Raw genomic sequence first — 25,746 nt, 5'->3', positions numbered from 1 at the left:
CTCAGGGACCTATGGGACAATATCAACAGGTCTAACATTGTCTCATCAAAGTCCTAAAACGAAAGGAGAGTGTGGTACCAAAAAAAAAATTGAAAAACCTCCCAAATTTGGCAAAAGACATAAACTTACGGTTTCAAGAAGCTCTGCAAACCCCAGTCAAGTCAAAGTCAAAGAAACCCATGCCCTACACATCCTAACAACCAGCTGAAAGGCAAGACAACTTGAGGGCAGTCTAAGAGAAATGCTTGACACAAAAGGGGGACGAGAATTTAAATGACTGTGGATTTCTCATCAGACCCTTGAGGCCAGAAGCTGTGGAACAACATTTGAAAGTGTGGAAAGGAAAGAACTTTCGACCCAGAATTCTATAACCAGAAAAAAATATCCTTCAAGAATGAAGGTGAAAATGTAAAATAGATAGCTAGTGGGAAGCGGCCACATAGCACAGGGAGATCAGCTCGGTGCTTTGTGACCACCTAGAGGGGTGGGATAGGGAGGGTGGGAGGGAGACGCAAAAGGGAGGGGATATGGGGATATATATATATATGTATAGCTGATTCACTTTGTTATAAAGCAGAAACTAATACACCATTGTAAAGCAATTACACTCCAATAAAGATGTTAAAAAAAATAAAGGCAGTCTTGTGAGTAGGCCATTAAAAAAAGAAAAAAGGATGAAGGTGAAATAAAGACATTCTCAGAAGAAAGAAAACTAAGCGAATTCATTGCCAGCAGGCTTATTTTAAGTGAAGGGTTTTCTTTTGGGAGGGGGCGTGTAAGAAGGAAAATAATACCAGAGGGAAACTTGGAACTTCAGGAATGAAGGAAAAGCAACAGGAACTGTAAATATCTGGTTATATATAGTAAGTACAATATATATAGTAAATATATAATATATATTATAAATCTATCTGGTTATATAGAGTAAATATAATACTGTATTTTCCTCCTCTTACATTCTTTAAACTATGTACGATAATCACTTCGGAATGCTGTTTGGCATTTCCTCAAAATGTTGAACATATGACCCAGCGATTCCACCCTAGGTATACATACACCCAAGAGAAATGAAAACATATGTCTACACAAAAACTTGTACATGAATGTTCACAGCAGCATTATTTATGATAGTTACAAAGTAGAAACAACACAAACTGAATAAAGATAAAAACACTCTATCTAAAACATTTGTGGGATGCCCAGGACACAGACGGAACTCTACAGCATTAAATGGTCATTTTAGGGAAAAAGGTCTCCTTTTCACTCAGTTCAAACTATTTTCTAATTTCTCTTGATACTTCCTCTTTGACTCATAGGTCTATATATGTATATTTTGGGGACTTGCAAAGTCTCCCACAAATACTTCCCTCTATTTGGAATCCCCTCTATACCTCTCAATGAGCGGCCCCCAAGTTTTGGGTTTTTTTAACAGCTTTATTGAGATGTAATTCACGTACTTCTCCATTTCTCCATCAAGAAAGAGGATTGCTTAACTTTTTTCAAATACTGATGGCATGTGTGAAATGGTCTAGAATGATACTTACGTGTTTATGTTCTAACTCAGGTTTCTCAGGTTCTATACTCGCCTCTTTGTCATCCATTAATTACAGGGCCAAACTAATGGCCAAAGTCGTTTACAACTCCTCCATGATCCAGAGCCCATACTCTGAACTACCTCCTTTATCTAACTCTCACACCAAGCCAATATTTCCCCTGACTTAAATCAGCCCAGGCCCAGGTGCCAGACAACTAGGGACAGCCCTTATACTCCAAAGCCCACCGGAATGATTCAATATAGCCAATCCTAAGTGGTTTACCCTGTCGTGTCTTGCCTTTCCCAAGGAAATCCCAGTAAGGGCTGTGGCCTGTGCTTTCCCCTTGCTCCTTTTGAAACCGAGCGGGGCCCTGTGGGGCTCCCAGGCCCTGAAACCAAGTGGAGGCTGGGCACAGAGGCCTCCTTTTGTCCACCATTTCTTGTAGGCAAGATGCCAGCCTCCATGACCTTCCCTGAGTTCCAAAGGGTGGATTCAAACAGTTGCTAATCAAGGGAGGAGCAGACAAGAAACCACCTGAGACAAGAATAAGGGGGGGGGGGGGCAAGCCCTGCACACACACTAATCTTGTCAGGACCCCACCTTTGAACCACTGTTATAAAACCCCTCATCAAATCCTCTGGGGTGGGGTCACATAGCTTTTATGAGGCACAAGCCCAGTGTGTCCCCCTTTGCCTGGCAAAGCAATAAAGCTATCTGTAGTGGAACAACTGAGGACATGGAAAGGAGACGTAACCCATGAGCCACGCCCCCCAACAAACTGGGGGCTAGCGAATAAGCCAGAACTGTAAACAGTTCTAAATGCTTTGAGCGCCCCCCCAACAAACCGGGGGCCTACAAAAAAACATTGAGTGCTTTGGGCACTGATCCATGAGATGTCCTCAGTATAAACAGAGTGGTGGGAACGCAAGGAAATGTCCTTGTGCTAGTTCAGTATAATCAAAATAATGGTGGGAACTTTGTGCTGTTCTTGCGCTCAAGGACGAAGCACGGCAGGTTCTCAAGAAAGCCAATTCTTGCTTGTATAATTAATAAAAACAAAGGTTGCTGCTCTGGCATTTCTGGAATGTTAAGAAAACAAGTCTTAAAATGTAAACCTAGATAATGCTTTAATAAAAGCTACCACAGCAGGACAGACGGCGCTGTTTTGCCTGAGCGGGCGGCAGCCCTCTGCTGCTGTGCTTCGGCACAGTTCATCTCGCGTGATGAGCTTGCTTTCGGCCCTGTCCTAAGATAAACTACAACAGCTATCCTTTTCTACTTCCCCCAAAACTCTGTCCCCGGGATTGGATTTGGCACCAGTGTCCAGAGAGGCCGAGCTTTCAGTAGCATTTTCTGCCTCCTAACCAACACTGGAGCTCCCTCCCAGGGTCCTGCATGGAGAGCTGTGCCTCCCGTTTCTAGAACTGAGAGCAACAAAGTTTTCTTTCAATGGCATTGACCTGTGTAGTCGCTCAGTCACCTTTGTAAATTAACACCCAGGTACAAATCAGCGTCTAACTCAATAAATGCTGGTTTCTGATGGGGGAGAGAAGCAGTGATCATATCTTAGATTTATTTTCTTCCATTGCCAACAATCTCTCTTCCCCACAGATATTAGCACTGTGCTGAACTCATTATCACAAAAGTGGAACTTAACTAGTGGTAACTGAAATGAAAAGACAATTGTGTCTTCTCCTAAGATATTGCTTGATGTCAAGGCCCAAGGCTAGAACCACAGGTGCAAATGAGGGTGGCAGATGAGGTTCCAAAAAACCCAAGAAACTACAGTTTTGGAGATGATAATTAAATCAAAAGCCTACATTTCTCTTTTAGGTGGTTAATGTACCTTTTGAGGTATTCTGTATTTGTGAGCCATCCATTGAATTCTTCTGGGCAAAAGAGGTTCTCACATTGGTTGAATTCATATCAGAAGATGCCAAGAGAGGAAAAAACAAAAACACAGAAGAACAAATTTAGTAAAACTGGTAGTGAGAGGAATACAAAAAGTATACGTGCAATTTCCTAGATATTTGTCATTGTTCTCAACAGAGGAACACGTAGAGGGAGACCTTTCAGGCACAGCTCAATAACTCAGCCCTCCATCCTGGGAGCACGGGGGACAGCAGTGGCTGATGTAGAAAATACGTGAGCTGGGGACTGAGGCAGACTGGGGTCTAGTCCCAGCCCTGTCACTCAACAGCTGGTGATCTCGGGCAAGTCACTGAACCTCTCGATTGCCGTGGTTTCCTCGTGGGGTTCTTATGGGGATTAAGTCAGCTAATGCATGCAAAGTGCATGCATTGCTGCTTGTGGCAAGTGCTCCGCTGACACTGCACAGTTGTTTATGCAATCACTGACCGCACTTCCTTCAGAAAACATTTCATTGAGCAACTTCTAATGCGTCTGGCACTGGGCAGAATCTGAAACCTAATCTCTGCTTAGAGGAGCTCCCAGTCTAGCAGGGGAGATAATAGTAAACAGACAATTATGCTAAGGTGTGGAAAGTACCACGTATTAGAGAGGTAACGTAATTTAGGATTAGGTTTGTATGTGAGTGACAAAGACTCAAAATTAATAGTGGCTCAAACTAGGTAGAAATTTCTCTCCCACATAATAGTCTGAAGGTAGGCAATTCAGGGTCTATATGTTATTTCTGATAAGTCCTTAGGGACTCTGACTTCTTCGAGCTCAGTTCCAACTTTCCTAAGATAGGACCCTTGTTCTTAGGGTCCAAGATGGCAACTAGAGCTCCAGTCATCACGTTCACATTCCAGGCAGCAGAATGGAGAAAAGGACAAAGAGATGAAGGAGTCACATGAGCTGTTTTTTGAAGGAGGGCTCCCAGAAACGGCTACAAGGCACATCTGCTTAAATCTCATTAACTGGATCTTAGTCACATGGCTACACATAGATGTAAGGGAGGTAAGGAAATGTCATCTGTATTTTATAGGTTCTCTTTTTTTTATAGAGGGAGGAAACAACAAATATTGGGGAACAGTTAATAGTCAGCAGTACCAGCAGAGTATTCTAGGAAGCCAGAGTGGCGAATGCTTGATTCTGTTTGGGGCAGAGCTGGAGGGCTTCCAAGGAGAGAAGACACTTTTGTTCTGTCTTTAAGGATGAGTAGGAGTTTGGCAATGTTAAACAGATGGCCCACCAAGTGGCAGACAAGCAGTCCACCAGCCTCAACAATCCTCACTTTGCTTTTATATAAATATGATATTTGAATGGGAAGAAGAAAGCTGAAAGGACTCCCCATCCACCATGCAGCTGGTTGTCCAACAGCTACTGATTTGTATAGTGTTGAAGTGGTTACTCGGACTTGTTAGAGAAAAGACACTCCCGGGGCACAGCGAAGCATCATGCTCATTCTTAACAGGCCTCGGAGCGATCTGTTGTGGAGCAGAGAATAGATGCAAGGAGACGGGCTTGGATGAAGTTATTAGACCCTCATATTTGTTGGAGAGGCAGCATGATGATGCAGAAAGAGCTCAGAATGACAGCAACCTGACGTCATCTGAAGTCAGCCGTGTGGCCTGGGGCAAGTTTTCACCAGTTTGAGTAAAGTAAAGATAATAATTACCTACCATGCAGTGCAGGGATGTTGTATGGACTAGGAGGATATATGCAAAGAAAATCTGTACATGGTGGACTTTCTCCAAAGTCCTTTCCCACCCACTCTCTTGTGTTGTGACCAGCAACCGCCCTCTGACTATATGAGGCAAGGTGACTATTGCTGGGCTGGGGGGTTAACTAAGACTCCTCTGGGACCCCCTTCCTACCATGGCACAGAGGAGATGGAACCATTCCACCCTGTGTCAGCCTGCCGCTCAGATTCTGCACACTGAGGGCTTAGCTGTGATGGGACAGAGTAGCAGGGAAACCTGCTTTTGAGCCAACGTGAGATTCAATCTGGGGATGCCCTGGAATGTCCGCGAGGGGAGTGGGCTTTGCAGATCTGGTATCAGCAGGTATGGGAATGAGCTGCAGGAATTTGGATCATGATAGTTAAATGACCCTTATGTACCCATGCTCTGGAACTTGGGAAAATTCTGGTTAGAATGAGCAAACATTCTGACAGGACATGGCTAGACAACAATTTATGGGACATCTCCTAAACCTAGACTGAATCTATAAGAATTAATACCAGTCATGATGCCCATTTTGCAAATAAGAACAGAGAGACTCAGATTTGCTCAAAGCTTATATAACTGGTAGGTGGGAAAATTTAGCTCTTCTGGAACCAAGCCTAGTATGTCTTTCTGCCTTTGCCTATGGCTCCATGGTGGTCACTCACTCGCAGTCCCCGTATTTTGTCACCAATACATGAAACTTGGGTAGAAATTGTTTTTTCTCTAACCCTGGCCTCTCCTCTGGTCTAGCCTCGCATGTTTAAACTACCTACTTGACATCTCCATTTGCACTTCTCACAGGCATCTTAAAGTTAACAAGTTCAAAACTGAACTTGATAGCTTTCCCCCACCCCTGACCCTTCACTTTCCGTCTCACAAACCCCACACACCTTCGGCTGCTTAAGCCACACACTGGGATGCATCCTTGACTCCTCCCATTTTCCCCCTCCTCCCCACTCCCAAAGCCAATCCATTAGCAAGCTCTGAAATATCCATCTCCAAAACACCTTCCAGATCTCTCTGCTTCTCGCCTCCTGCTGTCACTGCCTCTTCCTTAGACAACTGCAAAGCCTCCTAACTGGTCTTCTGTCCCCCTCTCAATTATATTCTCCATATTCAGAAGACACTGTTCTTTTAAAAAATAGAAATCAGATCATGTCATCCCCTTATTTCAATGGATTCCCACAGCACTGAAATTACATCCATACTTCTTACTATGACCCACCCAACTCTGCAGGATCCAGCCCCTGCTACTTCTCCAGCCTCGACTCCTGCCCCTCTTCCACACACACACACACACACACACACACACACACACACACACACACACTGGGCTACAGCGTCACTGGCCTTCTCTCTGTTCCCTGAATGTCTCAACTCCCCTTTTTTTTTGCCTCAGGGCCTTTGCACATGCTGTTCCCGTTTCCTGGAAGGTTCTTTCATTCATTCTTCTAATGGCTGACTTCCTCTTATCCTTTGGTTCTCAGCTCAGATGGCACTTTCTGGGGGTGTTATTTGTCACATGTTCTCCATGTTCATGAGACCCAGGCCCCAAAGTGAAAGACTTAAGCTGCTCTCCCAGCTTCCTCTGTGGCTGGGTGCAGAAGTTTTACCTAGGCTCTAACCCTCAGAGGCAACGCACCTGCCTGAGACTTCAAGATGGAAATGAGCAATGTGAGGAAGTGGGGAACCAACGAGACTCTAGCTTTTGGAGAGACTGTTGACAGGGGCAACTGGCTTTTCAAGGAAAGCAGAGTGCAGTTTTGAGCATCAGTCCCCACTACCATTGGTCGGCGCACATCAGTGTACCTTTGCAGGGGTGTATGGTTTGGGCATCGTTCTTGGTGGCGTGGCATTTGAAACCAAAGCACTGGCCCATCCTGGGGAGCCGTGCACCACTAATACCCTTTAATACATTCTTCCTCTTTAAAGTAGCTGGAGTAGATTCCCTTGTTTGCAAATAAGAACTCTGATGATGATTCCTCCTTACAAAGGTCTTATTTGACAATTCTCTCATTTTATTAGATGAACGAATGACCCGGTCTCTAATAGGTAGGAGCCCTTATTTATAGCTGAGCCTCATGGCAGAAGTCAGATATACAGTTAGATGCTTTTTCATTCCCACGGTGCAAATTTCCAACACGAAGTGGGAGAAGGGCAAACCACAGGTCAGAGACATTTTAATGACTGCCATTCATTCCCCCGAACTGTGGACTCCCAGACGGATTGCTGTCATTGAAAAGCACATTTTGAACACAGCCAACTATTTCCTTGAGCAGATGGGAAAGCATGTTTGCTAAAAAGAAGAGAGAGGATCTGCCCGCACGAGGAATCTGATGACTCCCTCCATCCTGGTTTGCCCAGTAAAACTTCAGCTGCTTTTAAGGCTGGAAAGCTTTTGATTATTTCTATTTCTGGGGAAGAAAACTGACTCTCTTAGCTGGGTTTCTGAAATAACTGTCAGAAGATTTTACGTATTCCAGGACAAGAAAATACATGTGTTTGACACGGTTGTGACAGGCAGTGCAAAAACACTGAATAATATTTTGATCTCGGTCTGGGAGTGACAGCTGTCCCTCCACAGTGCCTGTTTTGTCTATACTTTTGGAGGCTAACATGTATAGAGCATCATTATACACTAAGCACAGGGTGAGGAGTTTACATAGATGACCTCCTTTGTGAAGTCAAGAGATATTTGTTGAGTGTCTTCTTTGTACATGGTCTGTTCTAGGAGCTTGAGATAGAACAGGGATAAAGGAAAAGAGGTCTTGTTCTCATGGAGTTTACATTCAAATAGGGGGAGACAGATACTAAACAACATATAAATCCTGCAGGAAGAATAGCAGAGAGTGATAAGCACTGTATGGGGAATCATAACAGGCAATGTGATGACAGAGAGTGGTCGGGGAGCCAGGGACACCACTAAGGCAATGACAGAAAATTGGAATCTGAAGGACAAGATGGAGCCAGCCCTTCCCTCAGGGACCCTGAGGAAAGCACGTTCCAGGCAAAGGTGACAGCGAGTGACGCAACTGGGCACAGGCCTGGAGCGTCCCAGAGGCAGAAGGAAGTGCAGTGAGGGAATGGAAGTGAAGCGGCTGGAGAGAGAGAGATGGTGGCTGGATTCTGCAGGGCAGTTCAGGTCAGGCTAAGGGGTCTGGAATTCATTTGAAGGGCACGGGAGAAGCTGCTGAGGTTTGAGCAGGGAACAACCTCGTCTGGTGTCTGTCTGTCAAAGGTCACTCTGGTCGCTGTGTGGCGACTGGGCTGGGGCTAAGAGTGAAGGAAAGGAGCCCAGGAAGAGGCTACTGCCACGAGCCAGGAGAGGAGTGACGCCGGGGCTGGGAATCAGTGCTCTCCCCTCCCCTTGCTAAGTTGAGAGCCTCCCAGGGAAGCCAACCGGGCAGCTGGACAGACCTGCCTAAGTCCCGAGCGAGGCCAGGGCGTGGAGGGAGATTTGGGTGTTACTGGCATATGCGTGGTATTTAAAGCCACCAGACCAGATGAGACCACCTGGGAAGAATATATAGCTAGAAGGGGAAGGAGCCAGGCTAGACCTGACTGATGAGACAGGGAGCCAGCCGGGAAGGAAGACCCTTGAAAAAGTCTGGTAATGTAGAAGCTAAGAGAAAAAAGCATTTCAAGAAGATGTGAGGGACTTCCCTGGTGGTGCAGTGGTTAGGAATCCGCCTGCCAATGCAGGGGACACGGGTTCGAGCCCTGGTCTGGGAAGATCCCACCTGCCGCGGAGCAACTAAGCCCGTGCGCCACAACTACTGAGCCTGTGCTCTAGAGCCTGCGAACCACAGCTACTCAAGCCCGTGCACCTAAAGCCTGTGCTCTGCAACAAGAGAAGCCACCGCAATGGGAAGCCCGCGCCGCAACGAAGAGTAGCCCCCGCTCGCCGCAACTAGGGAAAGCCTGTGCGCAGCAACAAAGACCCAGCGCAGCCAAAAAAAAAGAGAAGGAGATGGGAGCAGCCCACCACATGAAACAGACCAGAAGAGTGAACAGGTTAGGGGCCAGGCGAGGTTGGCCAGAGAAGGTGCAGAGGCACGTGGAGGGCAGGAACCCACTGGAGTGGCTGAGGAAAGGAGATGCCGGTGCAGACGAGTCTTTCAAGGGAATTCTGTGGGAAAGGCAGCAAGAAATGGGGGTGCAGAGACAACGGGGATTTTCTTTGCAAAGGCAAGAGATGCTAGAGCAGGACAGTTCAACGATGGGAGTGATCCAACAGAGCGGGGAAAACGATGATGCAGGAAAGAGGGTGCCAAGTGCAGGAGTGGAAGCCGAGGGGGCGAGGTCCAAGCACAGGTGGGGGGCAGGGCCCTTCCTCCAGGGGCGCCGGGTTGGCAGGCGGCGAAGGTACAGATGGGGGCAGGCTGTTTCGTGGTCGGCAGGCGAGGGCCTTACTGCTGACCGCTTCTAATTTCTCAATGAAGACATTACCTGGGAGAGGCTGGGGTGGAGGGCGCGTGGGAAAGGCTGACTGCAGCTGGAGAATTCTGCAAAGGGAACAGAACAAGGCTTTGGAGGAGTGGGAACCTGGACGGGCTGGGGAAGCGCGGTAGCGCAGGCGGGCAGGGCTGAGTGCCCAGCTGAGACGTGTGGCCGTGCACCTACAGGGAGCCCAGCCACAGTCGGCGTGCTGCAACCTTCGTGGTGCCAGGAAGAAAGCACTGTTGTGACTGTGCTCATTTCACACCTGCAGAAACCAAGTCTTAGGAGAGTTAAGTAACTTGTCTACGTCTGCACAGCTAGAATCTGAACCCGTGAGACCAGGCTCCTAGGCAGAGATCGTCAACCCCTGTGGGGACATGAAGACTTTCCAAGGCATAGTGGGACTGCCGGTTCTAAGAACACCCATTTCCAGGTCCTCAAGTTTCCTTAGTTACTGTTTGCTATGAGTGAGCGTCCTGAGAATGTGCAGGTGTTGGCAGTGTCCCTTAATCCCACTTTACAGAAGAAAGGCACACCTCCACCCATCCCAAACATCCTTTTGGTGAAGGTTCCAGGGTGGAAACACTCCCAACTTTGCATCAAACAAAGGGGGAAGGCTGTTCTAACAGCAGATCAAGTCTCATAAGCTACTTGTTAAGAATGAAGCATGAGAAACGGGGATGTCAGTCCAGAGCTCAAAGAGTAGCTCTGGAGAGCGCCGTGATCAGAGTCAGGACCGAATAACTACGTAAGTGCTCTGAAGGAGAGGGATGTGAGCACAGATGACAAGGACCCAAATCCAGACCAGGGTCAAGACAGCCGACCCTGAGGACCAGGGCCTCGGCTGAGATGGAAGGATAAGTATGTGTCCCCTGAGACAGGGGCGACAAACTTCTGCCAAGAGCCAGAGAGTAAACGTTTCCGGCTTTGCAAGCCATTGATTCTCTATAGCAACCACTCAACTCTGCTGCAGAGTCAAAGGCAATAATCAACCAGCAGCTGCGACTGTGTGCCGGTAAGGTGTCATTTACGACAACGGGCAGTGGAAGGCCGCATTCTTAGTTTGCCTGGACAGTTATCAGGAAAAAATGGGCCTTGGTTGGTAGCGCTGGATGATTTCGAGCTACCACTGGGAGGAGATGCTGACAATGATGAGGGCGGTGGTGGAGGGATCCTTCCTGGGACAAAAGGAACAGCAGGTCCAGAGGCCAGGTATAGGTAGGGGGTGTGGTGTCTACAAGGAAATAGGTCTCTGCAGCAGGAGCCCGAGTCCGGGAGGGTGGCAACAGGGCTGGCCAGACATGGCAGGGCCCCGCAGGGCCGTCTACCCCAAGGCAGGAGGAAGCTTTCTGAGGCTTGGAAGGCGTTTTTCATTTGGGCTGAGAGGACCGTGTTTAGGGCTGGGGGAGTAGGGCAGGGCCAGGTGGTGACAGGATGATGTAATTAGATTTGTGTTTTGAAAACACTGCGGGGTGGGGGGGGGGTATGAGAGCCTGAGGGAGACAGGAGCCTACTGCACTAGTGAAGGGAGCTCAACCTGGAGTGTTGGGAGAGGAGTGGTGGTGCTGGGCGCTACGCAGCAGGGAAGAGGAACTGGGCAGAGAGGAACAAGGAGGTGTGGGGAGGAGGGCCAGGTTCAGGCTGGAGATGAGGGTCACTGGGGAGGAGAAGATACAGAAGCACCTGTGCTGCGGCCTACACTTGAAGATTGCTTCCTCTCCTCTCTCCCCCCAGTCCTTGCATTTCTGGCTACCCTTTAGCGCCCCACTCATCCATGTATATCTGGAGGACTAGCAGGACCCCTCCCCGAGATGATGGGGCGGGGAGTGCAGAGGCGCGGAACCAACCGGAAGTCACTGAAGCTTAGGGGGCTCCAAGGGGTCTGGGTCTGTGCCTCACACTCACCTGAGGGCAGCAGACCTTCTTGCTCTGGGGGGACTTCTGGCTGGAGTATCTCCTAGAAGTGCGGAAAGAAAACTCTCTTCCTAGGGAAGAGAAAAAAAGTAGTTCTTCAGTTCCTTCTTGTCTTGGGGGTGACACTGCAGAGGAGGAGCTTTGAGACAGCCCCCCTCCCTGGAGGCAACAGCAACAGCGAGAGGACTGGCCTCTGACAAAGCAGAGCCTCTCGGTCATTCCACCTGCTGAGTGACCTCGGGCAAATTACCTAACATCTCTGATCCTGTTAAAGGGTGTGAATGCTAACTACCTTGAAGGGCTGATGAGCCGATTAAAGCAAATGATGTATGCAGGGAGTACACAGGGCAAGCAGTCAACCCATAAGAAAAAACAAAAAAAGCATTGGCTTCAAAAGAAAAACAAAAACTCAGAACTTTGCACAATTGAAATGAATAAATGTTGGACTAAACACTTAAAAGAGTAACAATCTATCAACCTCTTAAGGTGTTAAATTTAATATTCATTGAAATGTCATTAAATTTGAAGACAATTTCCAGGTTAGATTGTTTTTTTCACTTTGAAATTCCTGTGTGTCCATGACGACTGCTGGGAAAGCAAACCTTTTGAGTCAGTAGCTGCAAATGCTTAGACAAATAAGTGGTGGCTCTTATAATTTCCACCTGATAACTGCAGCCATACTCTTCCCTAAGGGCTGCCAGGTATGCTCTTCCCTTGTGCCCTGGACCAGGACTTCTCACACTGGAATGTGCTTACAGATCCCTGGGAGACCCTGGCAAACTGCAGGCTCTGCTTTAGTCGATCTAGAGAGACGCCGATGCTGCTGGTCCTCGGACCACACTTAGAGCAGCGGGTCTTTGCCACACCACGGGAGCCACGTGGGGCAGAGAGGTGAAGGCCCAGCAGCCTGCCTCCTGAGCCAGGAAACCTACCCCAGGGAGGAGGCCTCACGGGAGAGGGCAATGCTGAAGCGCCCTGCCCTCCTCCTCTACCCATTCTATTTCCGCTCTTCTCAGCTGGCATCTAAGAGCGATGGTGTTTGCTTACACGAGGGTGGCTCTCCTACCCCCAACCCTGTTAATGCCTCCAGCACACCTTTCTCTACTCTGTTTTCACTTCTGTATCACTTTCCCTGAAATCTGGGTCCCGCCTTTTACCACCTGATGTTAATAGCTGTTTCAAAGTTCATTAACAGGGGTGTTTTTGGAGGCGGATGATGAGAATGTTTTGCAATTAGTGGTGACGTGAATATACTAAAAATCACTGAATTATATATTTCAAAGGGGTTAATTTTATGTTATGTAAATCAGGTTTCAATAAAGCCGATATATAAAGATCACCAACAACCTAACTGTATGATTCCATGGCTTCCTCGTAGGCCTTGTTCCGGGGTACGCTCTGCAGTAGTTGGCACCACTGACCATCCCTCAGGAGAGCCCACCTTGGCTGCCACAGCCCTATTCTTTCTGGGCTCCTCCTGCCTCTGATTTCTCTTGCTGTCGCCTCCTGCGTGTAGGAGGTCCCCAAGGCTCTGACCTCAGCCGCCTTGTCTCCTCCCTTCTTTGATATTCCCATTTAGAGGTAATTTCTACAAACACATGTATCTGAATAAATCCTCAGGTGGGAGTCCCAGCCCCGATCTCTCCCCTAGCCGTATCACCAACAATGTCTTAGACATCTCCACCTGATGTCCCATCCTTCCCTCAAATTCATCATCTGAAATTGAACGTATAGCCTTTCTCCACAGACCTGATCCTCCTCTCGATTTCTTACTTCTAAATGGAACACCTACAAACGCTGGCTGCTAGATGCTTAGAGCTGCTTAGAATCTGGAAGCCACCCCAGCTCCAGTCTCCTCCTGGCCTGTCCCACTGTGCTTGAAAGCTCTTGAATTTCCATGAGTTTCCATCTTGCTTATGGCTTCACGTCCATCTTCACAACTGTGCAGAAAAGTGTTAACACAGCAGTCCTGGCTACTGTCCTTGAAAAGTCCTGACTGCAAGCTTGGCCCTTGACTGGCATCTGGGAATGTAGCTTTCGGGAGGGCTCCCACCACTGATAAGAGTGGTTCACTGTGCCTAAACTGTCGGTACAAACAATGTGGTTTACGCTGAATACCCACTTTCCTTCTGGGAGTTTGGAATCTGGGTATGTGACCACACAGGGGAGCGCCTATGTGATCAGCACCCAGGAAAACCCTGGGCACTGGGTCCCTAACGAGCTCCTCTGACAGGCAACATTTCACACGTGTTGTCACAACTCGCTGGGGGAATTAAAGTGGGTCCTGTGTGACTCTGCAGGAAAGGACTCTTGCGCTTGTTCCTGGTTTTACTGGACTTTGCTCCACGTGTCTTTTCCCTTTATTTAATTAATTTATTTATTTTTTGCGGTACGCAGGCCTCTCACTGTTGTGGCCTCTCCCGTTGTGGAGCACAGACTCCGGACGCGCAGGCTCAGTGGCCATGGCTCATGGGCCCAGCTGCTCCGCGGCATGTGGGATCTTCCCGGACCGGGGCACGAACCCGCGTCCCCTGCATCGGCAGGCGGACTCTCAACCACTGCGCCACCAGGAAAGCCCTGTCTTTTCCCTTTGCAGATTTTGCTTTGTGCCCTTTCGCTGCAATAGATCACAGCGGTGAGTACGACTACACACTGAGCCCTGCGTGTGTCCTAAGGAATTACCGAAGGTTAACATGGCCTTGGGGACAGTTCCCCCACCCTCGTTTATCCTAGCCACAATCCTAACTGCAGTTGTCCAGCCTTCAGAAAGAGGGTCTTTAGGGGACACCTCACCCAACTTCCCACCCAACACGGAACCTTTTAGGCAGCATGCGGCAGCTCTACCAGGGCCCTCCAGGGATAGGAAGCTCACCACGGTGAGACAGCACTGCCTCTTAGGAGGTCCCTCCTTCCTGCCGAGCACCCTTGCTTTCCCCGAGGGCGTTAGACTGAGGGAGGGGAATGGTTTAACCGGTCAGAGAGGCCAGACTGACCGAAGCAGGAGACTGATTAGCCTATCTGGACAAAATCCTGGCTCCCCAGCTGTGCTGGAAAACCCTGGGCACATGAGCCTCTCTGCACCTCAATTCTTGCTGTAAGATGGAGGTGACAGGATTTCTCAAGAAGCTGCGGTGTGGAATGACACAAGTCAAACAGTGGCTGGTGCAGAGAACGACGTGTGCATTAGCATTATTTTTATTCAGATTACTGCTATGTGCTCAGATACATGCTCTTTGATAGTATGAACTGTTTTCACCATATTTAAGAAAAAAAAAACTCTCCTCACTCCTATCCCCTCCAAAGGGTCCTAGATGTTGCTACGGGGGTTTGATTAGCCAGATGTTGTCTGCCCCCTGGGGCCTACTGACCATTACAGACAAGGCTTTGCTGCATCCCTGGGGTGCCCCATAAAAAGGGGCAGACAGCCCCCAGCTGGAGGATGTAAATTTATCCTAACCCAAGGTGGCGTCTCCCTGGCTTCACAGTCCTGAGTTGAATCCTGGTTTAGCCACCCACGGGCTGGCTGCCCATCACGGTCCTTTCATTGTTGCCACGAGGACTGCCTCTGTTCCCTCAGTGCCTCTGGGTCTTCTCACTTGCTGTCCCCTCTGCCTGGAACACAGTGGTCCTTCGCTTCACCTGTCACTTACTGACCTTCTCAGGGCTGGCCTGGGTCCCCCTCCTGCTGCTGCCGCAGCACCCTGTATACCTGTCACCAGTGCCCAGTCCACTGTAGGATAACTGCCTGACCTCGACTTCCCACTAGACCACACAGCGGAGGCTGTGCTTGCCTCCACGCCGTGTTCCCAGTGTTTATTTAGCACAGTGCCTGGCACGTGGCGCTCTTTACGTGTCTGTTAAGTGCGAAAAGAAAGTTGGCTTTGGGCAAGTTGCTTCGCTGAACTCTGGTTTCCTCACCTGTGAAGTGGATTTAATGTGTACTTCAGCTGGCCATTGTGAGGATTAAATCGAAAGGATACCTGGGGGGCTTCCCTGGTGGTGCAGTGGTTGAGAGTCTGCCTGCCGATGCAGGGGACATGGGTTTGTGCCCCGGTCCGGGAGGATCCCACATGCTGCGGAGCAGCTAGGCCCGTGAGCCATGGCCACTGAGCCTGCGCGTCCGGAGCCTGTGCTCCGCAATGGGAGAGGCCACAACAGTGAGAGGCCTGCGTACTGCAGGAAAAAAAAAAAAAAAGGATACCTGGGGCTTCCCTGGTGGCGCAGTGGTTGAGAATCCACCTGCCAATGCAGGGGACATGGGTTCGAGCCCTGGTCCGGGAAGATCCCACATGCCGTGGAGCAACTAAGCCCGTGCGCCACAACTACTGAGCCTGCACTCTAGAGCCCACCAGCCACAACTACTGAAGCCCGCGCGCCTAGTGCCTGTGCTCCGCAACAAGAGAAGCCACCGCAATGAGAAGCCCGCGCACTGCAACGAAGAGTGGCCCTGTTCGCTGCAACTAGAGAAAGCCCACACACAGCAACAAAGACCCAATGCAGCCAAAAATAAAAAAATTTAAAAAATAAATTTATATATATATATAAAAAAAAAGGATACCTGGTGCCTGGCACATGGTAGACACTGAATAACTGACATCTACTATTTTAAAATTCCCACACATCCCAGCACTTTTGGTGTGCTGACTCTATAGTTGCTAAGCATTAACATTTCAGTCATTTTGGAGGCTAGTTTGAGGTACGTGAGAGAGAACCAGGCCTGAAGATTTCAGTATTAGGGCCCCTCCCAGCCCGGACTAGATGGTAGCTGGGTGTGGCAGGGGACAGAGGGGACGGAAGTCCCTACCTGGCACCTTACCCTTCAGCAGACTTTTTTTCTGCAACATTAATTCTTCTCTCTGGAATCTCTCCGGATCCAGTTTCGAGTAGTCCCAGCTATTATAGCTGTGTGGGCAAGGATATATACCTAAGAGGGAGTCAAGAGTGATCATGAAAACTTCTGCAAAAGAGAAAGGGAGGCAGAAAATGGAAGACAGAGGCCTCTGAGATGCCCCTGCTGGTCCCGGGGAGGCTGAGCTTCCAGCATTATCCCTCCTCCCTCCCCCCAGTACTGGCCTTGTAGCCTTGAGTGAGCCACTTCCTCTCTATGAGACTTTGGTTTCTTTACCTGGAAAACGGAGATGTGATGCCCACCCTGCCCTCCTGACAGCGTGAGTGTGAGGATGAGATCACACCACAGACGTGTGAACCTGTGACACACTACACAGATGTGAAGGCATAGTAATTATTTGTTTTCCTGTCTATCTCCTCTGCCTGGAAGGCAGGGGCTGGGTCTGATTCATCTTTGTACCTCCAGGGCTTAGTATTGGACCTGGCACACAATAAATAGGCACTTAGCAAATGTTTGTTCAACACACTATTACACTTTGCTGGGCTTCCCTGGTGGCTCAGTGGTTAAGAATCTGCCTGCCAATGCAGGGGACATGGGTTCAAGCCCTGGCCCGGGAAGATCCCACGTGCCGCAGAGCAACTAAGTCCGTGTGCCACAACTACTGAGCCTGTGCTCTAGAGCCCGCGAGCCACAACTACTGAGCCCATGTGCCACAACTACTGAGCCCACGCACCTAGAGCCCGTGCTCTGCAACAAGAGAAGCCACTGCAATGAGAAGCCTGCACACCACAACAAAGAGCCGCCCCCGCTCTCCCCAACTAGAGAAAGCCTGCGCACAGCAACAAAGACCCAACACAGCCAAAAATAAATAAATAAAATAAATAAATTTATATATATATAAAAAGAACAAGACAAGGGTGCCCACTCTCACCACTCATACTCAACATAGTACTATAAGTCCTTGCTGGAGCAATTAGGCAAGAAAAAGAAATAAAAGGTATCCAGATTGTAAAGGAAGAAGTAAAACTGTATCTGTTTGCTGATGACATGATATTATATATAGAAAACCCTAAAGATTCCACCAAAAACTGTTAGAACTAATAAATGAATTCAGTAAAATTCATTTTTACTGAATATAAAATCAACATACCAAAATCAGTTGTGTTTTTATACACTAACGGTGAATTATCTGAAAAAGAAATAAAGAAAACAGCCCCATTTACAATAACATCAAAAACAATAGAATACTTAGGAGTAAACTTAGAGCCAAGGAATTATAAGATCTATACACTGAAAATTCTAAGACACTGACGAAAGAAACTGAAGACACAAATAAATGGAAAAATATCTCATGTTCATGGATCAAAAGTACTAATATTGTTAAAATGCCCATTCTACCCAAATCATCTACAGATTCAATGTAATCTCTATCAAAATTCCAATGATATTTTTCACAGAAATAGAAAAAAATTCTAAAGTTTGTATGGATCCACAAAAGACTCCAAATAGCCAAAGCAATCTTGAAAAAGAACAAAGCTGGAGGCACCACACTCCCTGTTTTTAAACTATATCACAGGGGCTTCCCTGGTGGCGCAGTGGTTAAGAAGCCGCCTGTCAATGCAGGGGACATGGGCTCGAGCTCTGGTCCGGGAAGATCCCACATGCTGCGGAGCAGCTAAGCCCGTGAGCCACAACTACTGAGCCCACATGCCACAACTACTGAAGCCCGTGCACCTAGAGCCCATGCTCTGCAACCAGAGAAACCACGGCAATGAGAAGCCCGTGGACCGCAATGAAGAGCAGCCCCCGCTCGCTGTTCCTAGAGAAAGCCTGCATGCAGCAACGAGGACCCAATGCAGCCAAAAAAACATAAATAAATTTACAAAAATAAATAAATAAACATATTTCAAAGCTATGAAAATCAAAACAATATAGTACTAGCAGAAAAACAGATCAATGAAACAGAATTGAGAGCCCAGAAATAAACCCGTGCATATATGATCAACGAATATTTAACAAAGGAGCCAAGAATACTCAATGGGCAAAGGATAGCCTCTTCAATAAATGGTTTTGGGAAAACTGGATACTCATAAGCAAAAGAATGAAACTGGACACCCCTTACACCATTCACAACTCAAAATGGATTAAGGACTTAAATGGACCTGAAATCATAAAACTCCTAGAATAAAACCCAGGCAAAAAGCTCCCTGACATTGGTCTCGGCAGTGATTTTGGAGGGTATGATACCAAAAGCATAAGAAACAAAAGCAAAAATAAACAAGTGGGACTACATTTAACTAAAAAGCTTCTGCACAGCAAAAGAAACAACAAAATGAAAAGGCAACCTACAGAATGGGAGAAAATATTTGCAAACCATATGTCTAATAAGGGGATAATATTCAAAGTCTGTAAGGAACTTATACAACTCAGTAGCAAAAAAACGCAAACAGTCCAATTAGAGAAAGAGAAAGGATCTGAACGGACATTTTTCCAAAGAAGACATACAAATGACCAACAAGTACATGAAAAGGTGCTCAACATCACTAATCATCAGGGAAATGCAAATCAAAACCAGTATAAGATTATCACCTCTCACCTATTAAAACAGCTATTGTCAAAAAGACAAGAGACAACAAATGCTGGCGAGGTTGTGAGAAAAAAGGAAACTCTTGTGTACTGTTGATAGGAATGTAAGTTGGAACCGCCACTATGGAAGCAGTATAGAAGTCCCTCAAAAAATTAAAAATAGAAGTACCATATGATCCAGGAATCTCACTTCTGGATATACAGCCAAAGGAAATGAAATCACTATCTCAAAGGGATATCTGCACGCTCATGTTCACTGCAGCGTTACTCACAATAGCCAAGACCTGGCAACAACCTAACTGTCCACTCACAAATGAATGGGTAAAGAAACTATGGCATGTATACACAATAGAACATTATTCAGCAATAAAAAGGAAGGAAATCCTGCCATTTGTGACAATATGGATGGGCCCTGAGGACATTTTGCTAAGTGAAATAAGGCTCAGAGAGAAAGACAAATACTGTATGATCTCACTTATGTGTGTGTAATCTAAAACAGCCAAACTCATACAAGCAGAGAGTAGAACAGTGGTTGCCAGGGGCTGTGGGTGGGGAAAATCAGGAGATGTGGGGCAAAGGGTACAAACTTGCAGTTACAGAAGGAACAAGTTCCAGGGATGTAATGGACAGCATGGTGACTACAGTTAATAACACTGTATTGTACACTTGAAAGTTGCTCTGAGTAAATCTTTTTATTTATTTATTTATTTTTTAGTGTATCTATTTTAGTTATTTATTTTTGCCTGTGTTGAGTCTTTGTTGCTGCACGCAGGCTTTCTCTAGTTGTGGCGAGCGGGGGCTTCTCTTGTTGTGGAGCATGGGCTCTAGGTGCATGGTCTTCAGTAGTTGTGGCATGAGGGCTCAGTAGTTGTGGCGTACGGGCTTAGCTGCTCTGCAGCATATGGGATCTTCCCGGACCAGGGCTCGAACCCTTGTGCCCTGCATTGGCAGGTGGATACTTAACCACTGTGCCACCAGGGAAGTCCTGAGAGTAAATCTTAAATGTTCACCATAAAACAACAACATGATGGGGATTATGTGAGGTGAAGGATGTGTTAACTCACCTGCTTGTGGTAAAAACTTCACAATATATACGTGTATCAAATTATCATACTGTACACCTTAAACTTCCATAGTGTCCTATGTCAATTATATCTCAATAAAGCTGGGGGAAATTTTATTCCCTAGCTGACGAGTGACTCACTGCGCCTAGACTGTTTATATAACAATGTAGCTGATGCTAAACACCTGCTTCCCTAGAACTTTGGTGCACGATAGACAGAGGTGCCTCCATGACCAGCCCGCAGTAAAACCCTTGGGCGCTGTTTCTCTAACGGGCTTCTGGGCAGAAACATCACACACATGTTGCCACGTGTTCACTGCAGTGGGATGAGGGGCTCTGTATAACTCCTCACGGGAGGAGGAGGGCTGCGTGTGAATTCCTCCAAACAATGCCTGTCTTTCCCCTTATGATCTGGCTGTGTACCCTTACTACATCGTAATAATAAGTCTTAGCCATAAACACAACTGTATGCCGAGACCTGTGAGCTCCACCGAATCTCCTAATGTGGAATTGATCTCGGAGACCCTCAACACAGTAGGAAATGTGAAAGGTGCTTACTTAGCACAGTACCTAGTACACAGGGAACCTCTCAGCTTTCAACGACCTTAGAGGATGTCTGGGTTGAGATGGGGGACGTGAGGAAGGAGACTGAAAAGTAATTGACAAGCAAACTCAAGCTGGCACTGTGTGTGCTGCAGGGAGAGGGGGACGACAGTTGGGTCAAGTGGGGTCACAGTGGGGGTGGAAGGTGGGATTATCTAGCCAGCACAGTGCTTTTGGGTTCCTGGGTCCATCAGCCTACAGCACATTGTTAACTAACAGGGCTGTGCCGAAACCTGCTCCCTGCCGATGCAGCTGGGGACGAAAGGGGACTAGGAATGTCTCAGAACTGTTTGAGGGAGCAGAATCATGAGTACTCCTCGGGCTCTAACCACACACTTTACTTTCTTTATTTTCAAGGAGAGAAAAGAACAACTGCCTCGATGAAGAGGTGTGATGGCAAACAGGAACCTACCTGGGCTCGGGTGGAAGACGTGTTTCTGGAATTGCTTTCCCCAGGAGAAAGTAGCCACCTCTCACCTGAAATCCAGAGGCTCATCGTGTTACAGATGTCAGACTTGAATTCGTGAGTGTTGAACCAGGACTGAGGGAAGCAGCAGCAGAAGCTGGTGTACAGGGCTTTACTCAGAAGTGATGGCAACCTCTGGGGGGCAAGCAGAGCTCAGGCAATATTCTGGACATTTCCACACCCAGAAAAGAGCCCCTGACTTCAGAAAGGACCTGTGATAAAACACTCTACCTGACACCGTGCTGCCTTCCTGTTCACGAGGGAAGCAATTTCTATCTGCAGCTGCCCCACATCTCGGTGGACCCCTTACCCTACCTGGGGACCACTCCTCAAACACCATGCTACGTTGGCCAGCAAACCCCCCTCCCCCAGCTCCTCTGCATGCGGTCTGTGCCTCAGCCCCCTCTACAACCTGGCCAAAGATCAGCGCAGAAGATAACAAAGTACATTTGACATACCCATCTCGCTGTCCCCCAGAGATAATATTAAGTCCTACTTCCTGTTTTGTTTTTTTTTTCCTTTCCTGTGCATAAGTAGTACTGTTGTTCCTTTTTAACTATGGTTAAGGTCAAATTATACATTTATATCTGGCTTATTAATTTAACATCAGAACATAAATACTTCCCCGGGTTACTATAAACTCTTTGGGATTTTTTTTTTTTTCCAGTAGTGACCTTCATAGTATTGTGCTGAGTGACCATATCAAAATTTACTTAAACATTCAGCATCTGTGGATATTGTCTTGTTTCTAGAACTTTGCATTACAAATTATGCAGAATAATTATATTTATTTATTAAGCTAGCTCAGTGTCTGGCACATATTAAGCAATCAAAAATTTGTTGAATGCATAAAAAAGTTTGTTGAATGCATAAATGAAAGCAGCTTTTACTATATATTCAAATATGCCCTCCAGAAGATGGTATAATAAGAGTAATAATAGCAGCTATTATATATTGGGGGCTTAGCGTGTGCTGGGTGATATGTCAGATGCCTTACAAACATCATCTCATTTAATACTCAGGACAACTCAACGAGAGAGGCATTATTATCCTCATTTTATGGGTGATGAAACTGAGACACTGAAAGCCTAAGCAACTTGTTAAGCAGACACTTAACTAGTGTAAGTGCCTTTCAGCCCGTCTGTCCCAATTCACTTCCCACTCAGGCTGTCTGAGTGCCATTTCCCTATGTCCTTCATAACACTGGGAATTACATTTTTTAATCTATGCAATCCAGCAGGTAAAAAGATGTACCAAAGGATTGTTTTAATTTGTATTTTCAATTATTATTATTTTGGGGGGGGGCCGCACCACGCAGCATTCAGGATCTTAGCTCCCCGACCAGGGATAGAACCTGCGCCCCCTGCAGTGGAAGAGCAGAGTCCTAACCACTGGACCACCAGGGAATTCCCTCGATTATCGTCAAAGGTGAACTTTTTCTCCCATTTTTATTTCTTCCCTGGTGAATTTCTGGTTTATGTACTTTGTCCATTGGTCCATTTTTCTTATTGATTTGTAAGACTTCTTTATGTTGTGTGGCATATATGTTACCAGTATTTTTTGCATAGTTTCTCATTTGCCTTTTAACTTTGACTGTAGCAATTTAAATAATTTATATAGTTAAATCAGTCTTCTTATGGTTAATCCCTTGGGGTCATATTTAGAAAGTCCTTCCCTACCCCCAAATCATGTCAATATTCACTTATATTTTCTTCTAGCAACCCTTTTAGTATACATGTACATACACACATATATAAAAAGTACATATGTATATTCATAATTTTCAAATCTCATGCTTATTTAAATACTATAGAAATAAATAAAATATAAAAGGAAGCTTCTTATAACCTTATTCCCTGGAGATAATAAGCATTGCTATGAGTTTGGTAAATATTTTTCCAGACTTTTTTTTCTACTCATAGGCACACATACATATACATATAATTTTTCTAACATGGAGTTTTGTTTTTCACTTGAAATACATCATTACATCTTCCCTATCAGTATATATAGATCTACCTTATTTTGGGTAACTGCTGCATTACAAGTCAGTATATGAATACATCACAACTTACTAATTACTCCCTTATGGAAAGCACGTTAAGGGCATTAACTTGGCACTAGCAGTGAACAGCTATCCAATGTGATTTTTTTTCCTGAACAGCGATTGATGCTCACTTTTAAGAGAGCCTCTTCGTAGTGGGACCTGGATTCACAAGACAAAAGAAAGGCGTAGTGCTGGGCTATCCGGTCGAACAGCTTGTTCTGGACTTCCTTCTTTGGCTACCGGGAATAAAAACGGAGAAGGAATTACTAGAGCCCCTTGTTGAAGCGGCCAAGGACTGGGAATCTTAACTAAGTATTTCTCTCATTTTTAGGAATCTTATTCTCAAGGTAATTAATCTCATATTATTTATGAAATACTACACTGATTTGTTTTATAGGATCTATAAAACACATACAGAGAGGTAGAATGTCGAGGAAAGCACACAAACTCTGGGCCACGAGGTCCTGACTTTACTCTCTGCCCTGCCGTTGACCAGCCATGTGACACGGACCAGTTCTTAATGCTCTGGGGAGCTGCAGGACGTGGTGCAATGTTTACAGCCCAGAGTGCATGGACGAGGCATGGGTGGGGAAGGGACAGGGTGTGACAGATGAGGCTGCCGGGGCGGTCCGTGGAATCAGAAGGGCTTACAGCCCACGTTAAAGAGGCTGGGGTTTGTGCCACAGAAAAATAACTTAAGTGAGGGAGAGAAGCCGTCGGATTTGCATTTACCTGGTACCTTTCATGAAAGATCCACCAGAAGCTATCCAGCCACATGGCTCTTACAGAAGGAGAACAGAGAAACTGCTCTAATTCTCTATCTGAACAGAAAGACTTGAAAAGAAACAAAATTCACATGATTATTGCTATTGTTATTGTTTATTTATTTACTTATTTATTCTTTGAAATTTACCTGGAGCCACAGCCAGATTCATAATCATCTCCACTCAAAACCTGCTTTTCCACCTATGTTCCATGGCTTGTTACTGTCATTAATCACACCACCTCCCCGCCAGACGTCTTTGGAGTCAACACACTTTGGGGTCAACTTAAAAAAAAAACCCACCTAACCTTTCAGTGAGTGCCAACTATTTACCTTGCCAGGTGTTTTTACATGTTCTCATTTAACCCTTACAATAATCACACAAGGCATGTGTTATTATCTCCATTTCACAGATGAGGAAACTGAGGACTAAACTGATGAAGTCACAGGAATCCCTGGAGGTCCAGAGGTTAGGACTCTGCGTTTTCACTGTTGAGGGCACGGGTTTGATCCCTGGTGGGGGAACTAAGATCCTGCAAGCCACGTGGCGCGGCCAAATTAAATATATTGCTGAAGTCTCTTGCCCAAAGTAACACAGCCAGCAAGTGGCAGAGCCAGGGTCGGAACCCATAACTCTAGGCAGTTGCTCCATGCTGTCATCTGTGTTCATTCAATAATAATCAGTATCAACAAACATAGATACTATACAGATGCAAATCACTGGACCATGAAATCCTGCTGAGTTAGCAGTAAGCATATGGAGTTCTAAAATTAGAACAGAATTATCAGTGAACTCAGAGAGGCAGAAAATTCAGGCTTCATTGTCCTAAACTGGGTCTTGAACCTTCCCTGACTCCAAAGCTGCTACCACAATAATGTGTAACATTTGGTGAATGCTTGCCATGTATCAGGCGCTGAGCTATGCCGTTCATTGTTTATCTCACTTTATTTTTCATCATCTATCTCTGCGGTTGGTGCTGGTTGATGGAACTGTTATCCCCAATTTATAGAAGAGAAAAATGAGGGTCGAAAGGTCAGGATTCTTGCCTAAGCTTACACAGCCTGGGAGGCTCAAAAGCAGGCAGCCTGGCCCCAGAGACATGGTAAGGCTGCCTCTCCTCTTACCATTAAGAGGAGCAGAGATCTCTCTCTTGCCCCCATCCTGGATGCAAAGGGAAAAACTCCTTGGCACTCCCTTCAAGCCTACAGAAGCTGAGGGCATGGTGCATTGATACACAAGCCACCCTAGTTAGCAAGGAGCTCTCTGAGCCCTGCTCTTGGCTTTGTCTTTTCCGCCATTCCTCATGTTTCCTTAGAGAGGCAGTATCGTCAGAGAGGTGGAGAGCACAGACTGCTACCGCACGGCCTGGATTCTAATCCAGCTCTTAAGCTTATTAGCTGCGTGACCCTGAGCAATGTTACTGAAACTGTCTGTGCTCAATTTCCTCATCTGGGAAATAGAGATGATGATGACGACAGTCCCTACCTCCAGGACTGCTCTGAGGGTTAAATGAATGAGTGACACACACGCAAAGCATACATACTCACTTAGAACAGTGCCGGGCACTTAGGCAACACTTGTTAAGAGTGTGCTAGTTCTTTATTGTTTATTTATTCACGCTCCTGCTTCCTTTCAAAAAGATTTCATTTCAGCTCTTCAACAGATATTTATCGAGCACCTAGGTGCTCGGGATGTTAATGGAGAGTCCCTGCCCTGAAGGTGTTCACAGGTAAACAGACATTTGAGAGAAGGAATCCCAGGAGGAGGCAAGTAAAATTTGGGATGGCCCCCGAGCAGGATGGAAGAGGGTCCTTTTAAAGCCAGGGCACATATCTGCCTTGGGTTTC

At 46.6% G+C, this 25,746-nt stretch overlaps 1 protein-coding gene across 1 annotated transcript in view; it reads right to left on the bottom strand.

Annotated features, from left to right (window-relative positions):
- The window catches only part of FAM227A (family with sequence similarity 227 member A), a 79,792-nt gene that overhangs the window by 31,432 nt on the left and 22,614 nt on the right, over positions 1 to 25,746 (bottom strand). Inside the window, 4 exon segments of the mRNA XM_060165599.1 lie at positions 16,326 to 16,445; positions 21,100 to 21,223; positions 23,267 to 23,371; positions 23,868 to 23,969. Coding sequence (XP_060021582.1) covers positions 16,326 to 16,445; positions 21,100 to 21,223; positions 23,267 to 23,371; positions 23,868 to 23,969 — 451 coding nt within the window.

Source organism: Lagenorhynchus albirostris, chromosome 11 (assembly GCF_949774975.1).
Source record: "Lagenorhynchus albirostris chromosome 11, mLagAlb1.1, whole genome shotgun sequence".
NCBI lineage: Eukaryota > Metazoa > Chordata > Mammalia > Artiodactyla > Delphinidae > Lagenorhynchus > Lagenorhynchus albirostris.
The sequence above is the reverse complement of the archived record's forward strand: the minus strand, read 5'-3'. Positions and strand labels throughout refer to the sequence as shown.